Source organism: Carassius carassius, chromosome 42 (assembly GCF_963082965.1).
Source record: "Carassius carassius chromosome 42, fCarCar2.1, whole genome shotgun sequence".
NCBI classification, from domain to species: Eukaryota; Metazoa; Chordata; class Actinopteri; order Cypriniformes; family Cyprinidae; genus Carassius; species Carassius carassius.
The window spans coordinates 37577-56260 of NC_081796.1; the positions used below are offsets into that span (position 1 = coordinate 37577).

Genomic DNA, 18684 nt, shown 5'->3' on the forward strand with positions numbered 1-18684 from the left:
TGTCCACAGGATATTTTTATAAAGTGTTTCCATCTTCCTTTTTAATGTGGATGGAGATTTTCTTTTAAAATGCAAAATCATGCTATGAAGCACTGTCAAGAGCATGCCAAAACAACAGGTGGCAATATAATCTCAACCGTAAAGCCATGTTGGCCAATCAGAAGCCTGAAAAAGTTTTCAGTAGGTGGAGATAACAGTGCATGCCCCAACGTCACAAGCCAAAATCTTCGATTTCACTGTCTACATGATAACACTGCAGAGTTTTTGAAAATCTTTACTCTGGCAGGAATTTTCAAAAATGATATGTTTCAGTGACCTTGTGCTGCATCTGCATGTGGATGAATAGCCAAAATGCATAGAAAAAGCAGCAATTTTGAAAATACTTGTGTTCTTGTGGACAGGGACACAGTCTGTCCAGTTAGAAAGCATAAGTCATTGTGAATCAGTTTCACTGCTTTGGTCAAAATGAAAGTGACAACAGGTTCACTGGAGAGGCAACAGCAAGAAAACCCAACAAAAAGGGAATGGTTTTGCAAGTGGTCTTTCCTTATCCTTCCTGACTGATTTTTCTCTAGCTTTGTTACCGTCCTTCTAACTACTTGTAGCATAAGGCAATACATGCAACCCAGTCAGTTTGCACAGGTAGTCCAGCTCCTCCAGGATGGCATATTCATATATGTCCTTGCAAGGAGGTTTTGAAGGTTTGATCATTTTGTTCTCAACAATTTACATAATGTATATAAGTAAATATTTTAACATTTGATATTTCATTCATTGAGATCAAATGTAAGATTGTAGAACTGTTTCCTTAATTCTTTTTAGCATTTAACACATTTATATGATGTACTGTGTGTATATATAATTGTGTCATAATCTGAAACTGTCACAGATAACACAGCTAGCATTCTGGCACGGCGGAGCACCTTCACCCAACATGATCGCACACACTACCATCTTCCTGTGGTGATCAGAGACAGCGGTTCCCCCATTCTGTCCAGTACCACCACTCTTACCATCAGAGTGTGTGCATGTCAGCCTACAGGTTACTGCCCATCGGGTGGCTTGGAAGTCTCTCTGGATGTCAGCATGCAGATTTTACTTGGCCTGTCTGTTTGTCTTATCATACTTGCAGGTGAGCAATTATGGGAAGTGGTATTAAGAACGTCTCATTCAAAGTGACTCCTTTTAAAGTTGTATTTATATAACCCTAGATAGATTTCACCATTTCTGATGAATTGTGGGATATATTTATGTGGTTGCATCAGTACTGAATTGCAAGAATCTCTTTTCTAGCAGAGCTCTTGTTTTAACGAGGGAATATTATCTACAGTCCAAGCAGGCAAGTATGACAGAATACAGGAAAATCTAATAAGCTCTCATAATCAATATACTGATAAACCAGTGTGACATCATTCTAATATAATAACACAGATGCTTAATCAAGTATCAGAATGCTAATGATATACTGTATGTAAATTAAATTGCATATATAATTTGCATATGTGCAGTACTGAGTGAAACATAATGAACATTTCTCTTTAGTCAGACAGACATTATCCTTAACACTCTGTAAGACTACATTTTGTGATAATGACCATCTGACTATTCATTATTGTTTACTTGTCTCTTATTTTGTAATGTTTTGCTCTCTTTCATTTCCGTTTTTGCTTCCTGTGTTAAGTTACTGTGCCTTTGTCTGGTGTTGTCCATTGTGGCTATGTGTTGGTTTTTCTTCCGTTTCTATTTTCTTTTGGTTTAGTTTTGTTACTTGTGGATCTACTTAATTTTGTTTTAGTTTCTGTGCTTGGCTGTGTGCATTTTTGTTTAGGCTAATTCACCTTTTTCAGGGCACATGCTTCCTAGAGGACCAAATTTGGAATATCCTCTAGGGACGCTTTGTTAATTTCTTGACCATCCCCTGTAGATATGTGGTTCCTCCTTCACAGCGGGAGAGGTGGAAGAGGCCCCTGTCATGGGGTCATTACAGAGTCTCCTCCCATCATGTCCACCACTCCTATTTCACTGCTGCCACTTCTGAGTCTTGGCCTGTTATGGCCAAGGAAGTCATCTCTGAATTCTCTGCCTGTCCTGTCACTGCCACAAAAGCCATCCCTGAATCCTTTGCTCATCCTTTCATGACCACAGAGTCAGTTTCCAAAAATCCTGCCATTTCCAAACCACAGAGGTACTCTCTGCCTCAGAGAACTCTCCTCCCATCCAGTTACAGCCACAGATGCCTCTGCTAACCTCTCTGTGCTTTGTGTTACAGTAGCGCCTGACCCACCGCTATGGATTACTACTCCACTGCGAGGGTCTTCTGTTCGGTCTGATCCTCTGCCCATCTGCTCTGCCTTAATGGTTACCTGCTAGGCCTGAGCCCCTTTGGCGGTCTCCAGCTCTGCACCCTCCATTCTGCGGTGGGGATCTTCAGCTCCATCTACTCTGCTGTTGAGGCCATCTCCTCCGCCTTGGTGATTTTTTTGCTTCAGCTGCTCTGCTGGCTTCACCTGGTCTCCTGCTCTATCCACTGGATCCGCCCTGGTTGCCTTTTCCTCCATGTTCTTCTGCTCTATCAGCCAAGCCCTGGTCTCCAGCTCTGCCCTGGCCACCTGGTCTGAATGCTCCACCCTGGTCTCCCACTCTGCCTGCTCCAACCATTGTCTCTTGCTCTGCCACATTCTCCAGGCCCTCTTCCACTCCACGGGCCTGGCCTTCTGCCCCTCCCCCTGTTCCACTTCCACTACACCTCCTTCCTGGACTTAAAGTGTGTGTTTTGTTGTGGAGTGATGGAATCTACTCCTTGAGGGTAATCTGTGACTATCCTGTCTCGTGTTTCCTTATTTTGTGTTTAAATGCTCCTGTTTTTTTTCCTGTGTTGAGTTCTTGTTTTCTTGTTCCCTATGCTGCCTTGTTTGCCTTCATAGTTTCCCTTGTGTGTTACCATAGCTATCCTTGTTATTCACATTACAGCTGATGACCTCCACCTGGCCCTTGTTCACCCTGTGTATATATATATATACAGTACAGACCTAAGGTTTGGACACACCTTTTCATTCAAAGAGTTTTCTCCTCAGATCTTTACATTGGTTACCAGTCCGGCAGAGAATAGATTTCAAAATTCTCCTCTTTGTCTTCAAATCCGGTTTATCTCTCTGAACTTATTCATCCGTACATTCCGTCCAGAAGTCTCAGATCCCACGACCAGGCGCTGCTGGTAGTCCCTCGTGTCAGACTTAAGCGTAGAGGGGAGCGTGCTTTTGCGGTGGCAGGGCCCCGTCTGTGGAACACCATGCCTCTAGAGATCAGAACGGCTTCCAACCTCTCTGTTTTTAAGTCTCTGGTCAAAACTTATCTATTCTCGTTAGCATATTGATTACTTATCTTAGACTGTTCTTATTATTTTACATTTGCTTCTTGATTTTATAATTAATCTTAGCTTAGTTGTTCTCTATGTGCTTATGTCTGTTTTGCTGCTTTTATTTTTTTATGCTTGTTCTGTAAAGCACTTTGGTCTGTCTAGCGGCTGTTTAAATGTGCTATATAAATAAATGAACTTGAACTTGAACTTGAACTATTTTCATGACTATGAAAATTGTAGATTCACACTGAAGGCATGAAAACTATGAATTAACACATGTGGAATTATATATGGAATTATATACATAACAAAAAAGTGTGAAACAACTGAAAATATGTCATATTCTAGGTTCTTCAAAAAAGCCACCTTTTGCTTTGATTACTTCTTTGCACAGTCTTGGTATTCTCTTGATGAGCTTCAAGAGGTAGTCACCTGAAATGGTCTTCCAACAGTCTTGAAGGAGTTCCCCGAGAGATGCTTAGCACTTGTTGGCCCTTTTGCCTTCTGTCTGCGGTCCAGCTCACCTCTAAACCATCTCAATTGGGTTTAGGTCCGGTGACTGTGGAGGCCAGGTCATCTGGCGCAGCACCCCATTACACCCCGTGACTCTACAACCCGAATTCCGGAAAAGTTGGGACGTTTTTTAAATTTTAATAAAATGAAAACTAAAGGAATTTCAAATCACATGAGCCAATATTTTATTCACAATAGAACATAGATAACGTAGCAAATGTTTAAACTGAGAAATTTCGCACTTTTATCCACTTAATTAGCTAATTTAAAATTTAATGCCTGCTACAGGTCTCAAAAAAGTTGGCACGGGGGCAACAAATGGGTAAAAAAGCAAGCAGTTTTGAAAATATTCAGCTGGGAGAACATCTAGTGATTAATTAAGTTAATTGATATCAGGTCTGTAACATGATTAGCTATAAAAGCTTTGTCTTAGAGAAGCAGAGTCTCTCAGAAGTAAAGATGGGCAGAGGCTCTCCAATCTGTGAAAGACTGCGTAAAAAAATTGTGGAAAACTTTAAAAACAATGTTCCTCAACGTCAAATTGCAAAGGCTTTGCAAATCTCATCATCTACAGTGCATAACATCATCAAAAGATTCAGAGAAACTGGAGAAATCTCTGTGCGTAAGGGACAAGGCCGGAGACCTTTATTGGATGCCCAATGGTCTTCGGGCTCTCAGACGACACTGCATCACTCATCGGCATGATTGTGTCAATGACATTACTAAATGGGCCCAGGAATACTTTCAGAAACCACTGTCGGTAAACACAATCCGCCGTGCCATCAGCAGATGCCAACTAAAGCTCTATCATGCAAAAAGGAAGCCATATGTGAACATGGTCCAGAAGCGCCGTCGTGTCCTGTGGGCCAAGGCTCATTTAAAATGGACTATTTCAAAGTGGAATAGTGTTTTATGGTCAGACGAGTCCAAATTTGACATTCTTGTTGGAAATCACGGACGCCGTGTCCTCCGGGCTAAAGAGGAGGGAGACCTTCCAGCATGTTATCAGCGTTCAGTTCAAAAGCCAGCATCTCTGATGGTATGGGGGTGCATAAGTGCATACGGTATGGGCAGCTTGCATGTTTTGGAAGGCTCTGTGAATGCTGAAAGGTATATAAAGGTTTTAGAGCAACATATGCTTCCCTCCAAACAACGTCTATTTCAGGGAAGGCCTTGTTTATTTCAGCAGGACAATGCAAAACCACATACTGCAGCTATAACAACAGCATGGCTTCGTCGTAGAAGAGTCCGGGTGCTAACCTGGCCTGCCTGCAGTCCAGATCTTTCACCTATACGTCAAAGACGACCACGAACTCTTCAGCAGCTGGAAATCTATATAAGGCAAGAATGGGACCAAATTCCAACAGCAAAACTCCAGCAACCCATAGCCTCAATGCCCAGACGTCTTCAAACTGTTTTGAAAAGAAAAGGAGATGCTACACCATGGTAAACATGCCCCGTCCCAACTATTTTGAGACCTGTAGCAGAAATCAAAATTGAAATGAGCTCATTTTGTGCATAAAATTGTAAACTTTCTCAGTTTAAACATTTGCTATGTTATCTATGTTCTATTGTGAATAAAATATTGGCTCGTGTGATTTGAAAGTCTTTTAGTTTTCATTTTATTAAAATATAAAAAACGTCCCAACTTTTCCGAAATTCGGGTTGTACAATTTTCATAGTCATGAAAATAAAGAAAACTCTTTGAATGAGAAGGTGTATAAATACACACTCACCGGCCACTTTATTAGGTACACCTAGGTACACAAATTGCTTGGTAACACAAATTGGTAATCAGCCAATCATATGGCAACAACTCAATGCATTAATGGCCCTACAACTGTGTAGCATCTACATGTCAAATTATCTCAATGCTTGGTTGGTGTTTGCCCAGAGAACCTAGATACACAACATTGAGATGTATCCTTGATAGTTTGATAGACTCAAATTTTAAGTGGACCAATAGAAGATTATTTTTGTTGCTTCGGCAGCACACTTGTTTTTCTAGGTGTGGAGCTGGGTCATGAATGCACTTATAGTACACTCCCTCTGTTCTTAACACCAACACCAGGAAAAGACTGCCTTATTTGGCAAAAGGGTGATCACGAATGTTCTGCAGCTCAAAGCCAATGAACCTTCAGACAAGCTCTCATTTAGAACAACTAGCAGGTCTTCACCCACTACTGCCCAAAGAGCTTTATAAAATTTGACTCGAAGCCCGTCGGTGCCAGGTGCTCTGCCATTCTCCATTTCCTGAACAGCAGCATAAAGCTCCCGTCCAGACAAAGGTTTATCCTCTAGCTCCACCTTAGAGTCCTCAGAGATATTTCTAATAACTCTAATAATAATAAAAAAACTATCACACAGGTCCTCATCATCCTAGTATTGAGTAGTATACAGCCCAGCATAGAGCCGCATAGCCCTTTGTCTAATATCAGAGGACTTTATTAACTCCTGCCAATTTTCAGAGTACAAGGAGTGAGTATAATAAATGTGACCATTGTTTCCTTTCTAGGCGAAAGATTCCCTTAAATGGAGCATCCATTTGCATTAAGTTCTGAAAACAAGTCAACAAGACTTCTTAGAGGCAATGATTTCAGCATTTTCATCTGCAGTAGAATTTTAAATTCTTGTAAATTCAATATGTCCAATTCAAGCTTTCTTATATATTGAGTGGTATTCTGAGAGATGTTAAAATTGTATTGCTGGAAAAGTGACTTTATTTCGATCATTCCATAGTTCCATCACTGTTTCAGATTTACAAACCATAACTTAAAACATTCCATAAATAGCTTAAAACATCCTTAAAATTAACATCATTCAACAAAAAAAGTATTAAAATGCCAGTAAGCACTACTAACCCTCAGAATTGCTATATATAAAAAATAAAAAAACCTTTGACTAGTCAATGATCAGTAAAGCTCACTAACTCACAGGCCAACTCCACCCACTCAGGGGGAGAGAGAGAGAAAGAGAGGCATGCAGATCCATTTGCAACTTTAATAAAGTTATAACCAAATCAAACAGGCAGTAATCAATCACCGGCATCAGGAACAGAGACAATCCAGAAGAGCAAACTGTAACAGAGCGATGGATGAGACAAGCAGCAGACAGGGAATAGTGAATAGAATCCAACAATATGGTCACAAGGGCAAGCAGAAGAGAAATCACACAATTTCAAACAGTCCAGGGTCAGGAAGGAACGCTCAGAAATGTAGCCGGGGCAATACAAGACTTCGCAATGGTTATGTGTCCAGAAGCAGTTTAAATAGGGGAATTAAGGGGAAACACCTGTGCTAGTAATCAGTTCCAGGCACAAGGATTATGGGAAATGAATTCCATGAATGTTTGTACTCAGGAGAGGGTCCCCATCCGGTGGCGATCGGAGAGAGCTACAGAAGCCTGATTTGTGACAGAACCACCTCTCTTTGAGAGGCTCCTGAAGTGAGGAGGTATTAGACGCCGAGGCCTTGCACGGGAGTGGGGTGCTGGTTTGTGAGGGTGAGCTCTATGGAATTCAGCTGTGAGTGAAGGATGCAAGATATCCTGAGCATTGACCCAAGATCTTTCCTCAGGGCCATACCCTTCCCAGTCAAAGAGGTATTGTAGTAACCTGGCCCGGTGTTAGGAGTCCAGGATTTCCTGCACCTGGTACACCTCTTTGCCATCTGGTGATGCGAGGGGGACTCTCATTCATGGCTTCTTCCTGGTCCCTCTCTCCTCTTGGACCACCAGCGGGCTTAAGCAGAGAAGCATGAAAAGTGGGTGATATACAATAATTTTTTGGGGGGTGGGACAAACGGTAAGATACTGGTGTAATCTATCTAATGATTTGAATGGACACATGTATCTGGGACTTAATTGCCGGCATGGGAGTCGAAGGTGAAGATCCTTGGTGGAGAGCCAGACCCATTGCCCAGGGGTGTAAGCAGGGCTTAACCTTCTGTGACGATGAGCTTTTCCCTTTACTCTGCAAATGGTGCATTGAAGATTCACATGAGCAGTATTCCAAGTTTCCTCACTTCTCTGAAACCAGTTGTTAATGGCAGGGAGTTCTGAGGGTTCCCCACACCAGGGAAACAGGGGTGTTTGGAAACAGAGTACACATTGAAATGGAGTAAGGCAGGTGGATGGTTTGCTGAGAGAAATCTGTGCAAATTCAGCCCATAGAAGAAAATGACTCCAGTCGTTCTGATTGTGATGGCAGTAGGAATGCAAGAAACGTGTAAGTTCCTGGTACAATCTCTCTACCTGTCCATTCGACTGTGGGTGATATCCGGAGGTAAGACTGACGTTGATGTTGAGGTTTCTACAGAATGCAAACCACACCCGGGAAGTGAACTGAGGACCACGATTTGAGACAATGTCCTCAGGGAGTCCATAAAAGTAGAAAACCTGTTCCATGAGTACCTCTGCTGTTTTAAAGGCTGTTGGCAGTTTACTTAAAGGTATTAGGTGACATGCCTTAGAGAAACGATCGATTACTGTCAGAATGGTGGTGTAGTTCCTTGAGTTGGGGAGGTCTGTGACAAAGTCTATGGCTATGTGAGACCATGGTTGTTGGGGAACTGGAAGTGGCTGGAGTAGGCCTGCTGGGCACTGGTGAGATGATTTAGAGAGGACATTCTGGCAGAGAGTTTTCACTGATCTGTGCCTCTGCGATTCCTGTCATGATACCTCACTGGATAGGAGCGAGAATGAGGTTAGAGTGAATTATGGGTTAATTGGATGGAGGAATCAGAGAAGATTCAAGCTTCCTAGGGAGAGTGTCTGCCTTGAAATTCTTTGAGCCTGGACGGTAGGTTTATTTAAAATTGAAATGAGTGAAAAACAGAGACAATCTTGCCTGTCGGCAGTTGAGCCGTTTGGCTGATCTGAGGTACTCAAGGTTGCGGTGATCCGTTAGAACAAAGGGAAGTTTTGCCCCCTCTAACCAGTGATTCCATTCTTCTAAGGCTCCCTTTATTGCTAGAAGTTCCCACATCATAATTTTGCTCTGTAGAGTTGAATTTACGAGAATAGAGGGCACAAGGGAAGAGTCTGAGAGGATTATCTCTGAGAGAGTATGGAACCAATCCTGGTGTTGGATGCATCCACCTCCACATTGAACTCTAATGGGTCAGTATGATGAAGAATGAATGCAGTGGTGAAACGTTCCTTCAACTGTTGGAATGCCATGGTAGAAGACCAAGACCAGAGTAGACAATGTCTGTTTCCTTTTATCATGGAGGTGAGGTGCTGCGATGGTGCTGAAGCCACGAATGAACCATCTGTAGAAATTTACGAAGCCCAAGAAGCATTGTAGTTCCTTTTCGATCGTGGGTTAAGGCGAGTTGAGCACAGACTGTACCTTTTTATCAACCATTGCTACCCCCTCTGCACTGATGATGTAACCAAGGAAGGATGTTACTGTCTGGTGGAATTCACATTTCTCAATCTTGGCATATAGCTGACTATCAATGAGTCTCTGAAGTACTGCCCTTACATGTTGCACATGGCAGTCCAGAGTATCTGACTAAATTAAGATATCATCTATGTAGACTTTGCAAAGTAAAATGGATGGATTTGGAGACCAGAATGGACAAAGAGAGACAGAGTCAACACCTGCTGATTGTTGACTCTGTCTGGGCCTGATCAAGGCTGTCTCTATGGCAACTTGCTGTGTATCGCTATCACAATCCTGTGGACTGAGGCACCTAGATTGAGAACTTTTACATACATACACGAAGTGCCAAGTTGTAGAGCTGCAAGAACTAGAGGCAGTGGATAACGGAATTTTACTGTAACCTCATTAAGACTGAAGTATTTGATACATGGTCGGAGGCCGCCATCCTTTTTCTTTACGAAGAAGCCACCTGGAGTCCGGTGAGGTGTATGGTCTAATGAACCCCTTAGATAGTTCTTCCTCTATGCATGTCTTCAATGCTTCAGATTCTGGTTGTGATGGAGGGAAAATTCTACCTCTAGAAGGGGTTGCTCCTGGAATCATGTCAACAGCATAGTTGCTGGGTCGTTGAGAAGGCAGTTGTGAGGCTTTGGTCTTACTGAAATATTTGGTGTGGTCGTTATCAGTGATGCGCAGGTCAATCTATAAACAACCCACACCCGACCGACGTTTTCAACTAACCCGCCTGCAACTCGGACCACAAAAAATAAACATAAAATATTGTACCCGACCCGCTTCCTGACTTGCATTTTTTAAAAGTAGGAAATGCTCATCATAGCGTCATTGGGCCATAGACGTAGGGCTATCAAATGTGTTAATAGCATAGCAAGAAGTACACATGACAAAGCCAGCACTTTGTTAATCATCTTTCATTATTTCGGCAAATGTCTCCCACACTTTGCTCTTTCTATTTGTGTATTGCGGAGCTTCCACTCCCCAGTCTTCACCTTTTCTCTTGCCGGTGTTATGGTTTAACTGGTTACCGTGTTATCTGGTGACCAACTTCCTGGTTCAGGTCTCCGCTGCAGATGTGATGGAACGACCGCAGCAGATTAGGTAACCAGTTAAACCATAACACCGCCTCCATCTCTACCTGCAGACTGAGCTTGTGCATCATCTTCGCACCAGTTATTCAGCTAATAAAGTGTAGGCCTTTGTATTTCGAAATTGTGTCTAGTACTATATAAATTACAAAGGTTTAATTGGCATCTTTATTTCAAACAACCCGACCGAATATAATTTAAAATATTTTTGGAATATGGGTGACCGCAGCCACCCACTCATTTTGGATCAACCTGTGCATCACTGATCGTTATATTCAGAGGGTAATCACAGGAGTTCACTGTAGTTAGTATTAGTTTGGTTGACCATGAAATCAAAGGATTGTGTCTCTCTATCCAGGGCAGACCCAGGATGATGGGAGTCTGAGGAGATTCGATGGCGAAAAGACGAATACTTTCAGTATGAAGTATGCCAGTTTGAAGACACAGATCCTTGGTGATGAATATGACTTGTCCTGATCCCAAAAGGTCATCCACCTAAGGCTGCCACTGCCACTCATGATTCACATGGAAGAGGAAGATTATGAGTATTGGCAAACCTATTGATGAAATTCCTGCAGGCCCTGAATCTATTATTGCTACGGTATTAGTTCATCTTTCATTACATTTAAGGGTTACTGGAACTTCTAGGCTGTTTGTAGATTTGAGATAGGAACTCACTACAGGGAAGCCTCGAGAAGTAGGACTAGTAGGGCAGAAAGCTCTCAGATGGCCAGACAAACCACAGTAGAGGCAAAGATGATTGCAAATTATCCTCTTTCATTCTTTATCAGTGAGATGAGTGAAACCAATCTGCATGTGTTCTGACTCGGCGGAAACTGTGGTTGTTCGAGGGTGCATGGGAAGGTTGCAAGGGGCATGTTATGCTTGCATCAGATTGTCAATGCGAATGGAGAGATCAATAAACTGTTCAAGGGTTCTCCCATCCTCATGACAAGCGAGCTCAGACTGCAATTGCTATGAGTCCCTTACGTAAAGCAATTTGAGTGGTTCATCCTCACATCCTGGTTGTGCTGCGAGGGTGCGGAATGAAAGTGCATAATCCGCAACTGTTCTACGTCCATGTCACAGACCGAGTAATTGCTCTACAGGTTCCTTTCTGTCTGCTGAATGCTCAAACACCTCACGGAAACGTTTCAGGAAGCAATCAAATGATGGAAAAGGCAGCCGTTTCCCCTCCCAAGTGGCGGTGGCCCAATCCAAAGCTTGTCTAGGCAATAGTGAGCACACAAATGAAACCCGACTATTTTCTGTGGGGTATAATTGAGGTTGTTGATTAACAAACATAGAACATTGTAACAGAAAGCCCTTACATTTCTCCAGTGAACCGTTGAATATCCCGGGAAATGCAAGACAAGGCTTGGCAGATGAGAGTATGGGACTTGGAATTGTTTGAGACAGCCCAGCTGATGGAATGTTGGGCTCAGGCATTGTAACACAAAAGCCTTGTAGCATCCTCACCATTTCCTCCGTGAGTGAGGTGAGTCATTGCAGCTGTTGTTGGTAAGACTCCAACATGGAGGCTTGGGCAGAAACCTCCATAGGGTTTGCTGGTAAAGAGCTGCTGGTCAGTGTGAGGCGAAGTCTTCTGTAATGAAGGGTCAGAGGTGTGCAGATCCATTTGCAGCTTTAATAAAGTTATAACAGAATCAAACAGGTGTAACAAATTAGCTCAAAGTGAGATGTACATAATTAATCATAACGGGTTATTATTAACTACATTCATCTTCAGAAATTACTTGTAGCATTTTAGCATTAATAGTACAATAAAATGATCTGTTAATCCGCAGGGCGGACAGTGTTAATCGTTTATTGACCCTAAGTAAAATTATTTCTCTGGCCAAGAAAAATTATTTTACTACTAATACATTGCTCCCTAAGCATGTAACGAAACCGGAACGTTAAAGTGACCTCGTTCTGTGAGCAGCGAACACTTACAACCAAGTGTGAATACATATGGATATTTATTAAATTACACTACAAGGGAACATGAAACATCTGACTAAACACAAACCTACACACATTAAACAGATGCCAACGCAAGGAAATCATAGAGAGAGAGAGAGGGAGAGAGAGAAGGAGAGAGCGTGCAGCAGAGCGAGAGAGAGAGCGAGAGTGAGCGCACTGCGGAGTGAGAGCGAGCGAGAGCTCATGCACAAGAGAGTGGAGAGTCATGGCAGTATTTACTCAAACTAAATCACAACCTGTTAAGAACCATCAAAGAAACTCATCACCTTAATTAAAAGGGGTCAAAGCCTATAAGCGCATCTAATTAATTACCAAGCGGTTACTTGCATTGGTTCTGTAGTTGCTAAGTAAAGTCTCCCGGTGCATGTATAATGCATAGATTCCTTTTGAATCCTGTTAGGAGTGAAACCTTCGTAATTTCATCCATGGGTTGACTGCTCCGAAGTGAATCAACAAAGTTGCTGAAAACTGCCAGAAGATCGGACTCCCCGAAGGGAAGTCGGGAGATGTCCAAGGTGATGGGTGTCTCCAGGGAACCACAACTTAAGAGAAACTTACTTTTTGGGTGTTGAAGAGGTTTTATCTGGTTTCCAGGTAACACCCCATTTGGTTGGACTGACCAATAACAAGGCATTTGGTTTCAACGGGAAAGTGTTTCTTTGTCTCAATGACACCTGATTTGCATATTTTATGAACGGCATGATGAACTGGTTATCTAGTAACCCAAAATATGGTACAAATAATATGATGCAGTTTAGGCTCACATAGCAGAGATATTTAGCCAAGGCAAACCGAGAGGTTTAATTAGGTACCAAGAAAGAAATGCAAGAAAGATATAAACATAAAGATACATTCTTATGCTTGGATATAGGCTATTAGAGGTCAACTAACATGACTAGAGAATCATAAACATGCTAATATGAGCTGGGAAACATACAAACACAAAGGAATATATTGTATACATTTGGAATGGCTTATATTCTGAGTTAAATGCAAGAAGGTTTGACTGTGTGTGTGTGTGTGTGTGTGTGTGTGTGTGTGTGAGAGAGAGAGAGAGAGAGAGAGAGAGCAGCATGGGGAGGTCTTTTCCTCTGCATGCTTGGGCCATTGAAGCTGATTAAGATCTCTTTGAAGCTTATGAGTCTGAGCTAGGAATGTAGAGGTTTTCCTGGTGATGTCCAAACAGGCCCCTAAAGGTGTCAATGGACAGTTTGATGCAGACTCATTGGCTCTAAGCTGTGATTTACATGAGGTCAGTCAGTAGATAAAAAAACTTTCTGAATATTAGAATGAATGTGTTATCATGATCTGGTCCATACAATACACAGGCAGTAATCAATCACCGGCGCCAGGAACAACAGAGACAATCCAGAGCAAACTGTAACAGAGCAAGGGTCAGGATAGGCGGCAGACAGGGAATAGTGAATAGAATCCAACAGCATGGTCACAAGGGCAGGCAGCAGAGAATCACACGATATCAAACAGTCCAGGGACCTACACAACAACTCAATCTAACAGGAAGAAATGCTCAGAAATGTAGCCGGGGCAATACAATACTTTGCAATTGTTAAGAGTCCGGAACCAGTTTAAATAGGGGAGCTAATGGGAAAAACCTGTGCTAGCAATCATTCCCAGGCACTGGGATTATGGAAAATGAAGTCCATGAACGTTAATACTCAGGAGAGGGTTCCATCAAGTGGTAATCAGAGAGAGCCATAGAAGCATGATTTGTGACAGTGTGTGGGTTCATAGCAACCAGCTTACTGATGATCCGGACTAAAAGGAGGTGGCCCTTGAGCAGGGCTCGAACCGCAGGAGGGTGGGCATGCAACCCTTTCTGTGTATACTTATGTGTATTAAATTGCTGGTGGATATGTGTCTACTAATAAACTCTGTGAGTTTCCTTTGCAGTGCTCAGTTACAGTGTTTATTAAACATTTGTGTGCACGTGAACACTTTGTGCACTCTCTAAAATCCACGTAAGTGGTATGTGTGCACGCAAGACTTTCAGAAATCCTGTATGGTAAGGGTTACGCACTCTGCCTCGTTCCCTTTCTTGAGATGATTAGACCTTGGTTACTTGAGCTCCATTTGGCCAGTTTGTATTTGTTTATACACCTCAAACATTGCTTCCCTCAACATGAGGGGCTATTTAGGCGATTCTCATGGTAGTTTGGCAATGCTCCCCTTTTCCAAGAAGGGATGCCTATGAGCGCGCTATCCTGAATTCAGAGTTCTCCTCTCATATGAGACTGAGTTATCTGTTTTTCCCCAGAGCACTCCAGCATTAATTCCACAGATCGAGTTGATGACTCTCAAACATACTGTTTTGAGATGCACCATTCCATCTATGAGTTGCTCTATCAGAGTGCCCCGAGAGCCCCTCCTTAGAACAGTATTTGAAAATCCATGCTATGGTAAGAGTGCATGTGAAGTCTTTGCACATTTTCTGAAATCCACACTCTGGTAAGTTGGCATGCTAGTTTTATGTGTTCTTTCTAAAATCCTATATGGTGAGGGCTTCTCGCGGTTGCTTTGTGCCCTTTCTTGAGTAGGTAAAAGCCCCGCTCATCTCGGGTGCCACTCCACCTATGTATCCTCAGATACCTATCTAAACAGGGTGTTTCTACTAGGGATGTGTTGAGACAGCTCCTTCAGCAAGCTTATGCGAAAGCTAGCCGTAGCCCCTGTGTGACAGGCAAGACTTGGTTTAAAATGCTAGGTTCTTAGCCATATCCCTTATAAAGGAATCTTTCCTGATTCCAAGCCTTCAGCTCTACCCCTGGCCGAGACCCTAACCATTCAGTTGGGTATGTAGCTTAGGCCTTTGGCCGTAAGGGGTACTGTCACAGACAGCCGTCTAAACGTCCCAGGGGCAAATCCCATGGAAATGGTAGAATTGGTACTTAGTAATCGCCATGATTCTGGCCTGCACTCCCCTCAGCATGGTGGTGTGGGTATACTGTTCCCCATAGCGACCCCTAGAGGACACAGTTTGAAGTTCCCTTGAAAGGGAATGTCTCAGTTTACGAATGTAATCATGGTTCCCTGAGTAGGGAACGAGACACTGCGTCCTCTAGGTCCCTGCCATAATTCAGACGCAAGCTTTAGATGAAGAAGTGAATGATGTGTTCTCCCAGTGCCTGTTTATAGTCGCGCCGGTAGTGACGTCAGAGTGTAAAGTGCTCTGTTTTCATGCACTAATTTTGTTCTTAATATACAAAATAAATATATTTTGCACTTTTTAAGGTAATCTTAAGAACATCTAAGTGTACCCAAATGTGCTATTGTATATATATATATATATATATATATATATATATATATATGCAAGCTTGGTTAATAAACAAGTTAAAAAACACAGGCAGGGTCGAAAAACAGCAAACAGGTATGGCACAGGCAAAATAAAGAATATTCCTAGGGTAAGCGTGGGTCTTTGATCAGCGAACAGTATCCAGAGGGCTTGACAAAAGGGGTAATTCAATTCAATTGGCAGAATGTCAGGGAACAGTCAACAAGGCAAAAAAAAAGACTAGACTAAGACTGAACTGGAACAGAGAAACACAGAATGGCTTGGGAAAGCAACTAACACTTGGGGAGTGATAAATACAGAACAATACACATGACTTACTAGGAACACGGAAAGGTAGCTATAGCTAAACAGTGATATGCTAAACAATACTCGCAACTTTAGCAGGACCTGAGTGTGCGTTATTTACTGGGTGTAATCGCTATCAGGTGAGCAGGAGATTGGTGACAGCTGTGTGCAATCAGTGTAATGGATAATGGGGATAATGGGAAATGTAGTCCAGGGTACAGAATAACAAGTAGTGTGATGCAAGTTTTGTAACTGTTAATATTATCATTAAACTTAACTACATGTTTATTTGGTTAACTTTATCTGACTACGCTTAATGCATTTACATTAAGTGTAGTTAAGTACCAAAATTGGAAAACTTTGCTTATAAATGGCATATTAAAAAAATATATTAAATCAATTTAATTTTAAGTTTAGATCTATATAAAAGTATACTAAGATTGAACTAATTTTTAAAGCATTCAAAGCACAGTTTTATGAAATACACTAATAAAACTATGTGTACATATTATTACTATTATTATAAAGTATTATTTATAATTATTTATATCAGCTGCCAGAAGTAACTCGAGAAGAACTTAAATTACAATGAAACAAATAAATGATTTACAAATAAATCTTATACTAAACCCTTTAGTTAAATACACAATACTTTCATTGCCTTGGTAGTTGAACCAGTTTTCGGATGCAGTATAAGATAAAAGTGTTTATGGTGTTGGCGATCAAATTTTTCTTGGTTGAAGAAATATTCTTCTGACTCAGTTGTGGTCGGGAGAGTTCTTTCAGGTAGAAAGTTTTGAGTCCTGCTGATGCAGGGGAGATCCCACGGCATCATGGTTGATCTGGATGTATAATGGAAGTAAGAACAGAAGGAGAGATATGAGCGCAAGGTCACTCTCACAGTGCCCATTAACTTCTGTGGGGGTCACACTTTCAGAGGGAAAGTTTATGATCCTTTGTGTTTGAACATGGTATTTCGTATATGTAACTGGATTCGGTGTTGATGCAAAAACTATAATTAATACTTATAATACTAATATTTTGCATAGGTATCACTTAATTAGTAGTTCTGTTATAAAATGTGCATAAAATTGTATACAATACAAAAGACAATATACAAAAATAGCAATGATATAAACAATGTCCTGGGGATATGCATGTTCATTCATAGAAAGGTTTGTATATGAATTAATGAAAGAAGTCCTTTTCTATAAGCAGTATGTGTCTGTTTCAAGGTGAATTTAGTGAGAAGGAGTCTCTCACTACATTTAAAATTTTAATTGTAATCAGATAATAATAAAACTTTTCTGAAAATAAACTTCTTGATGGTCAAAAGCTGTTTGATGCATTACTTTTGAGATGCTCTTGTGCAAACATATTTAATCTGCAGAAATGCACTGTGACAATGTAGTATTTTGTTTTATTTTTCAGTTGTCGCATATGGTTCAAATCTCAAATAGATAGTGTATGTGATATAAAGAAAAAAAGAGTGTTTCTCATGTTGGAAATTGGAAATTAATTTTTATTTTATAAAGATATATTTATTTTATATATTATATATTTATGTATATTTATTTATTTTATTATTTCTAGTTTTTCATATAAATATAGTTTTATGATAATTAATTTTATAATGAAGTTAGGGAGCTGACCCTGGTAAGATTTTCTGATTAAATCTGGTGTAAAATGTGTTAGTTTTAAAAGCATAGTAAAACATGTTCTCTCTCTGGCTTACCCTGCAGTGCTGTCCACACTAATGCTAGCTATGCGAAAGTACAAGACATTACGGCAGGAGAAAATGGCAACACAAGAGTTGGAAACAGTGGAGTTCTCAGAGAAAATCTTGAGTTTTACCATCCCAGATATACAGTCCACCCAACCAGTTCCTCTCCGGCACCCATGTCGGCGAGAGCGAAAGCTCTGTCGGGAGGAGGTCACCACCAGTATCCGCATGTCTCTGCGTCACTCTCACCTCATTGGACCAGAAGACACAGTCTTTCAACAGTTTATTATGGACCGGCTGGATGAGGCAGATGAAGACCCATATGTTCCACCCTTTGACTGTATGCACACTTATGCCTTTGAAGGGACAGGGTCTGTAACGGGCTCACTCAGCTCACTGGAGTCTGCCATATTTGACCCTTGCATGTTTCAGACTCATGATGCGGGGCCACATCTCCTGCCATTGTCACCCTGGCTGGGAGCAGCAGCAGATGAAATTTCATTCTGACCTGAGGATAACAAAAGGATTCCAAGGTTTTTATTTTATTTTATTTTTTATATACCTACCAATACTGGAACTACATATTTTAGGGGTCAAAACAGAGTAGGTTCTTGAACTCTATTCTTCTTCTTCTGCTACTACTACAACGTCTACAACTTTTTGGGAATCAGATAATGTATATTGCAAAGCCCCTAAACTTGGTATGATGGCCCTGTATTGCATCAAAATTCAGGTGTACATGCACACACCCATCATTGGGTACTGGTATAATAGTAATCCAATTACAATTTTCGTTCACTGTGACACTGTGCGAAATATAATAATTTTTTGCCTCTGATTCCTTGAGGTTTCCTAAACCTGTTGGTGATTATACTGGTCCATTCTGTATAAAATGTTTTGAACATTTTAAATGTTCTCTCTCTTTTCCACATAGTTCATACAGAATTGCTGTGTGTGTAATCTGCAAACCCTCTTGACGATACATTATTAAAATAATTTAGATTTATTAAATTGTTT

At 41.3% G+C, this 18684-nt stretch overlaps 1 protein-coding gene across 1 annotated transcript in view; it reads left to right on the forward strand.

The window, feature by feature from the left end:
* cdh19 (cadherin 19, type 2) overlaps positions 1-18312 on the forward strand; it is a 46785-nt gene extending 28473 nt beyond the window's left edge. Inside the window, exons 8-9 of the mRNA XM_059534578.1 lie at positions 890-1132; positions 17687-18312. Coding sequence (XP_059390561.1) covers positions 890-1132; positions 17687-18174 — 731 coding nt within the window. The 3' untranslated portion in view covers positions 18175-18312. The remainder of the gene's footprint in view (positions 1-889; positions 1133-17686) is intronic.
* Positions 18313-18684: the final 372 nt, after the last annotated feature.